This window comes from Castor canadensis, chromosome 11 (assembly GCF_047511655.1).
Source record: "Castor canadensis chromosome 11, mCasCan1.hap1v2, whole genome shotgun sequence".
NCBI lineage: Eukaryota > Metazoa > Chordata > Mammalia > Rodentia > Castoridae > Castor > Castor canadensis.
This window is the reverse complement of record NC_133396.1, coordinates 6,963,369-6,972,149: the sequence shown is the minus strand read 5'-3', so window position 1 is coordinate 6,972,149 and position 8,781 is coordinate 6,963,369. Positions and strand designations below refer to the sequence as shown.

At 46.9% G+C, this 8,781-nt stretch overlaps 1 protein-coding gene across 1 annotated transcript; it reads right to left on the bottom strand.

Annotated features, from left to right (window-relative positions):
• Nucleotides 1-915: 915 nt before the first annotated feature.
• On the bottom strand, nucleotides 916-8,351 carry Cd300e (CD300e molecule). The gene is made up of 4 exons (XM_020159587.2): nucleotides 8,212-8,351; nucleotides 2,978-3,325; nucleotides 2,232-2,340; nucleotides 916-1,945 (listed from the first exon to the last, which is right to left on the bottom strand). Exons 1-4 carry the CDS (start codon nucleotides 8,249-8,251, stop codon nucleotides 1,801-1,803), a joined length of 642 nt encoding a protein of 213 aa, XP_020015176.2. The 5' UTR covers nucleotides 8,252-8,351; the 3' UTR covers nucleotides 916-1,800.
• Nucleotides 8,352-8,781: the final 430 nt, after the last annotated feature.

The window sequence follows — 8,781 nt, the reverse complement described above, 5'->3', positions numbered from 1 at the left end:
CTTGAACTTCACCTGTGACCTTGTGAAGGTTAAGTTCAATGGCCCCTTCTTGAACATCCTGACTCACCTCTGCATCTCTGGCTTTCCTATCCTCCTTCAAACATTCATCGTCCTTGTCACCTTGTTCAATGCATCTTCCTTCTCCCCAGAGTCCCTAACTCTAGTGTGCTGAGGTCTCTGTCCTTGGTTCTGAACTGTTGCCTTGCAGATTTCACCTCTCCCTGGACTGCACACTCCTTCCTCTCCAGCCCTCAGCACTCTGCTAAGCCATATCTCTAGCTTCTTGCTAGAGACCCTTCTGCATGGTAATTCAGTCACACGTAGAAAACTCTGCGTCCTTCACGCCTGCTCCTGACTTTCCTACACCTGCCAATAGGGCTCTGTTCCTCAGGTCTCCCAGCTTAGGACCTCCACTTTCCCAGACTTTTCCTTTCAAATGAAACTCACAGCTGCTAAATGAGCCATCTTGAAGCAATCCTATGATCTCCTCTGAGTCTGCTCAAGTTTATCCAAGATTTCCAATAACATTCAAGCAAGAGTTGGGTCCTAAGCCCCTCAGCACATCCCACTTCAGCTTTCCTAAGCTGCCTCCATCTGTACTGTCACAAGAAAAATTTCATTGTGCTAGAATATTAGACACATCTCACCAGGAGGAACTGCGTGCTTACAGGTCTACCATGGGTGACTGCTGTTATGAAGGTATTTCCTGCCTCTCTACTTTCACTTACGCTGTTCTTCTGAATATGTCCCCTCTCTGGAAACTGGTATCACTAGTTCAGGACAGGTTTGTGCCTGGGGATGGAGAGAAGAGGACTGGTCCAGGTGCAGGGAGTGAGTGGCAGCCTGTGCAAATCTTCCCATCAAAGTATAGGGAGGGAGAAATTGACAGGCATTAAAAAAAAAAAAAAACACCTGAGCCTCTTCCCTGGCTAGACAGATTGAAAAACTGTCTTTGTCTTTCTCTCCTGGGGAAAGGCTTAATTGCTAACAGGTGGTCTCAGCCAACTTCTAAAGTGCACAGATATGGACTCTAGGTTAATTCTGTGCACAGAAGACCCCTCCCCAAGGTTAGGGAATTCCAGGAGTGATATTAAGGGCATCCACCTTCTCCCATTTCTGCTCCAACTCACCCCAGCACTTTAACTTGTAGCTGCTCAGCCATGGCCAGCCCGGGCAGAGGTGTGCTGAGCCCATCCACAAGCTCTGTGGCCACAGGGACAGAAGGAAGGTGGGGAAGCCCAGGAGATCCAAGAGCATCAGAAGAGGGGAAGGAACACTGAGTGCTCAGGAGAGTGGGCAGCTGTGTGGGCAAGCTCTGTGAGGACCAAAGTCCTCCGCAATTGCCCCAGAGGAGGGGACAGAGCCCTGTGAGCCAAACCAGTGAGGGGTGTGTTCTCAGGGAGTCTCCTGGCCACAGGAAGGAAGTGATTACTGCCCTGGGGACACTGAGCTGAGAAGCTTTTGTGCCAAGGAGAAGAGAAAGGGGTCAGGTTCAAGAGCATGCAACTTTCAAAGAATTCTTGCCGTTAGTAGGTGACATGAGAGCGGGGAGCCAGGGAACCTGAGGAGGAGAAATGAAGACTCCCCCAGAGGAACTCCCAAAGAAGTCAGGAGGGTCTTGTTCCTTCTTCCATGCTGAAGACTACAAGGGAGTGTCCTCTGATGTCCAAGGGCCTCCTTTGAGGCACAGGAAGAGTAAGTCTTTCCAGAATCCAGTCACTGCTGCCTCCCTCCCTGGAGTCCAGAGTCAAGGTCTCTGTCACCCAGTCTTACACTACTGCACTCCCAGGGTTCTGCACTTCATGGCTCCTGGACAGATGACTCTGTCTTTCCCCCAGGAGCCCTCTGACGCCTGTTGACCCAGAAGACAGCACTGAGCATGCTCAGAAACAGCGGCAGCTTCAGGAAGACCAGGGCCTGGAAGTGCACACTGCTGAACAGGGACCTGTGGGCACACAGAACAGGGAATGAGCTGCTCCTCAAGGGGTGTTTCTAGGACCCTCCCCTCCCCACTGTGTCCTGGCTTTCGAGCCCAAACCATTCAGAACTGAACTGGAAAAGGACTCAGGGCTGCCTCTCTCTGTGGCCCCATCACCTCTCCTTCCTGGCCATGAGCGACTCATGAAGGTAAGGCGATGGAGTGAAGAGAGGGGAGGGAGGGTCCCAGGCAGTCCCAGCTTTCTGGAAGTACCCACTCCCTCCCTTCTATCAACTGGGCTTTGGGTCCTTACCATGGGTAGAGGGTAAACACCTCCTCAGTGCTGAAGTTCTGCCTGGCGGTCACCAGTGGGGAGGTGGGCGTCGTGGCTGGAAGTGTGGTCTTCCTGGGAGTTGTAGTTGCTGTTGAAGATAAAGTCACACATCAGGCTGTTGTCCTGTCCCCAGCCTGCATTAAGCACCTGTTTGGACCTGATGTCACACAGGATCATCCAATCACAGAGGAGCTAGAGAGGTACTCTTAAGCCACACCCAGGCCACCTCCTGGCTGGACTCCCTCAGGTACAGAAAGAGCCTGTAGCAAAACAGGTCATTAAGAGTCATCTCTAATAAGTGCCAGGTCTTTCCCTCCATCACTGTCTGACTTTGTCTGGGGGAAGACAGGGGTCTCCCGGGAGCTCTCCCTGCCTGGTGACTAGCTCAGAGAGGGAGTGTGGAGGAAGACAGTGGCCAAGGATCCTCCCAGGAACCATGAGAGGGGGCTCTGAGCAACCTTCAGATATGGACTATTAAAGGCCACTTTAACCCTGTGGTAGGGGACAGGTTGTTCCTCGGCTCCTCCCAAGGACATCCAGTGTCAGTCTATTGGTATAGCCTAAACCCCCAACCCACCCTACCCAAGGCTGCCTCTCCCTGCCCTCACCACAGGCTCCTCCCAATCCAAGACTGAGGACTCAGAGACACTTCAGTATAGCACCAGCCCTTGTCCCATGTCATCTCATCCCATAAGTTCTATTGCCCAAGCTGGGAGAGCTCTTACCTGGGGAAACATACACCCTAACCAAAACTGAGGGGTCACGTGACCACGCATCTATGATCCATATTGTCTGAATTTTGCACCAGTAAGATCCAGCATCACCCTCCTCGAGGTTCTCCATGGTCACTGTCATGGTGAGGTCATCAGCACAGTCTCTGATAGACACACGGCCACTCCTCTTTTCATCCTCTCCTCCATCGGTCTCCACAATACTGTGACATTTGATGTCATGTGGTCCTTTGCACCAGTATTTTTTATAGCCTTTGTAGGCCTTTTCATAATGACACTGCACACACAAAGAGCTCCCCACGGTGCCAGTCACAGAGCCGGGGCCCTTCAGAGACAAACAGCCTGGAAAACACAAGCCCACATCCCAGGTGTCCATTCAGATCGGCCGATCAGGAGCTGTCTGCCTGAAGCATAAGGGAAAACTGCTGGGGAGACCTGGATTGCTCCTGAGCAGGACCAGGAGCGACACCTAAACTTAGGCCCTAAGGCAAAGAGTCAGGAGGCTGCATCTCCCTCATGAGACCCTAACCCCAAGCAACCACATGGAGGCCCCACCCATGGGGACTGAGTGAGTGGGGCCAAAGCAGGAGGTGGAAGGAGAGAGGACATTCATCCTGTCCATCCTCACTCTGCCAGGCAAGGGGTTTGATCACATACAAAGCCCTTCCCTTTGGACGGAGGCCTCTGTAACTTAGTGTCTTCTGCAATTCAAACTTGTTTTTAATAACACAAATTCTAGTTTACTCTTCTGTCCATGTGGGGTTTTTTTGTTTGGTTGGTTTTTGGTTTTTTTGGTGGTACTAGGTTCAAGCTCAGGGCATCACTCTTGCTAGGAGGTGCTCTGCCATTTGAACCACTTTCCCAGTCCTTTTTGCTTTAGTTTGTTTTTCATATAGGGTCTCATGCTTTTCCCCAGGCTGACCTCAGACAATGATCCTGTTATCTCTGCCTCCTTCATAGCTGGGATTAGAGGCATGCACCGCCATGCCCAGGCACCCTCTACGTGTTCTTGAGGGAGGAAAAATAAATCTCCAGCTCTAATCTGAACTGCTGTCCAGGGATTATCAGCAATTTGTGAGAAGAAGTGCTGTGCTTGAAGGAGACCTCACAAATTTCTTTACACAGGGCTTGGGCACAAGCTGCCTCTCCTGTCATTTTCCCCAGCACTCAAGTGTCAGCTGTCACCATGGGTTCAAAGACAAGAGGGAAGCTGCCCTATGACTGAGTGAAATGATTTGGGACCTGGCAGGAAAGTGGGGCTTCAAATCTGGGAGGCAAAATGTGAAAAACTGACATAGAAGGAAAGAGAAGCAGGAAGAGCAGATGTAGGTGAGTGGATGGTTATGTATTATGGGATGTGACCCTCAGCAGAGCCCCCCACAGCTTGAGAAACCAGGAGAAACTTAGGAGTTCTTGGTTTGAACCTGAGTGTTGTGTATGTGCTTGTGTGTGTGTGTGTGTGTGTGTAAACAGCAGAGGGGCTGGGCTTTGCACTCATGCTGAGTTGTGTTGGCATTAGGAGGACACACACATGCAGTGGTTGTGGAAGCACCAACCCTGGGCATTTGCAGGCTAAGCAGCCCCCTGGCATCTTGAACTAATTCCTCTCTCTCTCTCTCTCTCTCTCTCTCTCTCTCTCTCTCTCTCTCACACACACACACACACACACACACACACACACACACACACCAGGGAAGAACACAACTGATGGAGGAAAGCCCAGAGACCAGAGCCACTTATTCTTGGCTCCCTCTAGGCTGAGCTGTCTGTGTCTCTGTGTCTGTTAGATAAACATCTCTACCTTGGGGGTCTTTCTGATTCACAAATGTTTATCCAAGAAATGACTTTCCAATCCATTCTAAGTCAAGTAAACATCCATCCTTTTGCAGAGCCAGAATTGCATTTTGAAAAGCCTGAAAGTGCTTTGAAAAGTGCCTGAAAATGCACTTTGAAAAGCCTGAAAGTCAGATCTCTGACTGGATGATGGCTTATTTCTCTACTAAGCAACCTTCTCATTGAAATGACACCAGTTTGATTTATCTTCTGAACACACAAAAAAAGGTTCTTAAAACATCCACAGCCATATATAAAGGCTTATTTCATTTGTAAAGACTTAAATTTGAGGGCTATGACAAGGAGCCTGGATAAGAACATCCAGCTAAAGTCCAGTTTGAAAGCCACTATCTTGCAGAGACAAGGGTCTGGGTAGAAAGTTTACAGAAGGTGGAGCCAGGGTTGTGACTCATGGAATCACAGACACTCCAGTTTAGAATGTGGCATAATATTAATTTGCCCAATTTTCTATTCAAGAAAATTGAATGTTTTCTTGTCACAAATATGACAAAAGCAAATGTTCATGCAAGTGTTCACAAATGACACCAAATTAATGCGGTTTAAAAGAGGAACCGGGGTTGGATTGGGAAGGAGTGGGTAAATCTAAGGGGTTGATAACTGTAAGTCTTGGTTTGACTCGTGCATTCACAGATGCTGGTTAAATTAAGTACAACTAAAATAACAGAGGGTCTTACATGAGAGAGTGTTGTGATCCATGATTCAGCCAATCCTGGCACCTAAAGTTAAACAGAAGGTTCTACCAATTCCAAGAGTAACTTCCTTTGTCCTGAATGCAAGACGTGTGCATTCAGGAATCCTTCATGGGATTATATGAATGCCTGTGTGCCTGTTTTTATAAATGTGTTAGTTAGTTGCTTGAAGTTAATAGTTGCTGGCGAACACAGAGGAGCAATCAGTTCCAAGGGTAAATACCAGATGATGCAGCAGAGAGACCATCAGAAGCATCCTGAAATATTTCATGAATATTAGCAGTTTAACTTTATTCTGAACACTCCACAGCCAGTCAGAAGGGTTCTGTGGAAGAGACAGATGTGGACTTTGTTTTCAGTTCTGTGGAGTTGCTATGTCATGGGCTACTCCCCTTGCCATTTTATCTGTAAAATGAAGACACTATCTTTTCTGCCTTGGTCACGAAGTTGCTTAGAGAGTCATATTGTATCGTCAGCTGCTATGATTCCACAAATGAGTGAGATTGGGTGGTATTTGTCATTCTGTGCCTGCCTCCCCCACCCCCTTTTCTCCTCCTCCTCCTTCTTTTTAGCTCAGGCTGGCCTCACAATGATGATCTTCCTGGCTCAGTCTCCCAAGTACTGGGATTACAGTCATGCACAGCCAGGCCTAACTTAATGTTCTTTGTGCTCGTTCACATCACAAACAATAAGACTGATTTGAGTATTACACAATATGTACATATATCAAAATATCGTATTGTACCTCATAGATATGTGCAATTATTATACATCAATCAAAAATGTACAAAATTTAAAGCATACTAAAATTGCATTGTCAATTTAAAAAATGCAGATTGTAAAATACATAATAAATACAAGTTCTAGTTTTGCTCATTTTATATTGAAATTCACTTCCTTCCTCTGCCCTTTTCCTCTTTGCTCTGGCAATGTACCTTCCACCTTTCTTTTCATCCCTTTTTCATTCCCCATTCCTTGAAGACCCCTTTATAAATTTCAAGCAATTGCATTTTTTCTAAACCCTGTAAGCCTGGCTGAATGTGGTGGGAGAGGGAATACTAGCAAAGAAACGAGGGACCAAAGCCAGGAATAGGGATGAATAGGAGAACTGAAATTCACTCTACAAGTGACTTCATAGTTTAAATCTAGTCCCATGAGGTGCCTCCAGCTGCAAATGCACCCTGGATGAAAAGGTGAGCCTGTGAGGCAGGTTGGTCAGCCAGCTCCCGTGAGCAAGTGGGAAGAAGCTTCCATCTTCAATCTAACTGCACTCAGCTAGAGACTTGGGTAACTTAGTCAGACTTAAGCAAGCAGACTCAAATGAACAAGGAAGCATTGGTACACAGTTCTGGGTTAGGGGAGTCCTGACTTGTGGTGTTTGCTGATTTCTAGGGTAACTTTAAGCTGTTGCCGAATGCAGAGAAGGGAAGACACACACATAATCCTGTGAGCTGGTACAGATGGTTCCAGCCACCAATGTTTTGGGTACCTACTTCAGTTTTTATGGTGATTCACAAAATGTCCAATGCACTCTCTAAATTATCTATCATCATCCTCGTTGTCCCTGTCATCATCACCAACAGTTAAGACACTTTGGGCCCTTTCCATGAGTCATAAGATACATGTCTTCTAAATGCCTTTCTGAGTCTAAAGATCCAGATTAGAGGATGCTAAGAGAACTTGGAGGTCATCCAGTCCTCTCTCACTTGATTCTCTCAGCTAATCTTCATTCTTCAAATCTGTCTTTTCCACCCTCCATTCTAGACAGAGTCCGGTCATTACATTGGGCAGAGAATCTGATCATAAAACTCATTTGCAAACACAAAGAATAGCCTCTAATTTTTAGCCTAAACTTATTTCCCAGAGAAAAATGTGTCTTCCTGCATGATTTCATTTCAAATAGCTTTTCAAAGAGTTCCTCTTCTAAAAGTCCAACTTTTGGGGACAATTTTGTTTGCTTGTTTATGCCACCCTTTGTTCCAGGAAGTATTTAAAGTGAATCCTAACAATGATATTTGGGTTTGTTCATTTGTTTGTTTGTTTTCTTTTCTTTTTGAGACAGGGTCATGCTATGTAGCCCAGGCTAGCCTCAAACTTGTGATCCTCCTATCGAGGCCTCCTGAGTGCTGGGATTACAGGCAAGCAACACTGCTATGAAGTCTTTCTCACAAATCTGTGCAAACCCTTCAATGCTAAACTTAAGCAAAACAGAACTATTCTTAATTCCTGAGCTTTCTATGGTCTTTAATACTGTCACACTATTCCTTTTTCCACTTAGCTGGCTCATTCATCCTCCCAGACTGACTTCCATGAAGTCTCAGCAAAGCTTCCCATCTTCTGAGAGCAAAGCTAGGGGTCCCTGTTGCACACACTCATCACCCCCCAAATGAATCCATACTGCAGCAAGTTCAACATTGCAGTGTAGTTACTTGACTCCCTCGTCCATCCATGAGTCACTCAAGTGCAGAACTTGTAATTACAGCACCCAGAACTGTCCCCCCACACAGTGCTTAATAAGTTTTGTAGGATCAATGAATGAATATTTGAATGTATAGAAAGACATACAGATGGATGAATGGATGCTTCCTTCCCATTCTGCTGACACCTCACATCTGGTCTGAACCCAGGACCCCTACTGTCCCACCCCCTAAAATACCAGGTTCCCAAAGCCCCACCCCCACTCACCTTGGAGGCAGAGAAGGAGCAGAGCTGGGGGCAGCCACATGGTCCTGCCTCTCTGGCTGCTATCCCCAGCAATTCCAGGTCCCAGCCAGAAACCAGATATGTTTAACAGAGCCCAGGGTATCCACCTTCTACTTGTCCAATTTTCTCTGTACTCTCCCATCTACTTCCTTTTTTTTTTATCTCTTAGCTGCTTCCTAATTTAACAAAAGAGGAAGAGAATGGGCTAAGGACAAAGAGGGAAATTTGCTGAATTTTCTTTTGCTTAATTAAAATATAGCATTTGGTTCACACTCTGTGCCTTCATGAAAGTCAATCACAACACATGAAACCTCAAGCAGAGGAGGTCTTTTGTCCCTTTCCTCTCTCCCCTTCTTGTCTAGGACTGCATCCTTGATCTCACTATGGCTGACTACTTTGGGGTCATTAACGCTCACCACTCAAAGAATGGTGGTGAGCACTCCCATGTCTCTCTCAACCATTACCCACCCACAGATGACCTCCCTCCCAGTGTCCCAGTATTGGCCCAAGTTGGCTCCAGACCCAAATTCTAACTTCCTATGGGCAAGTGCC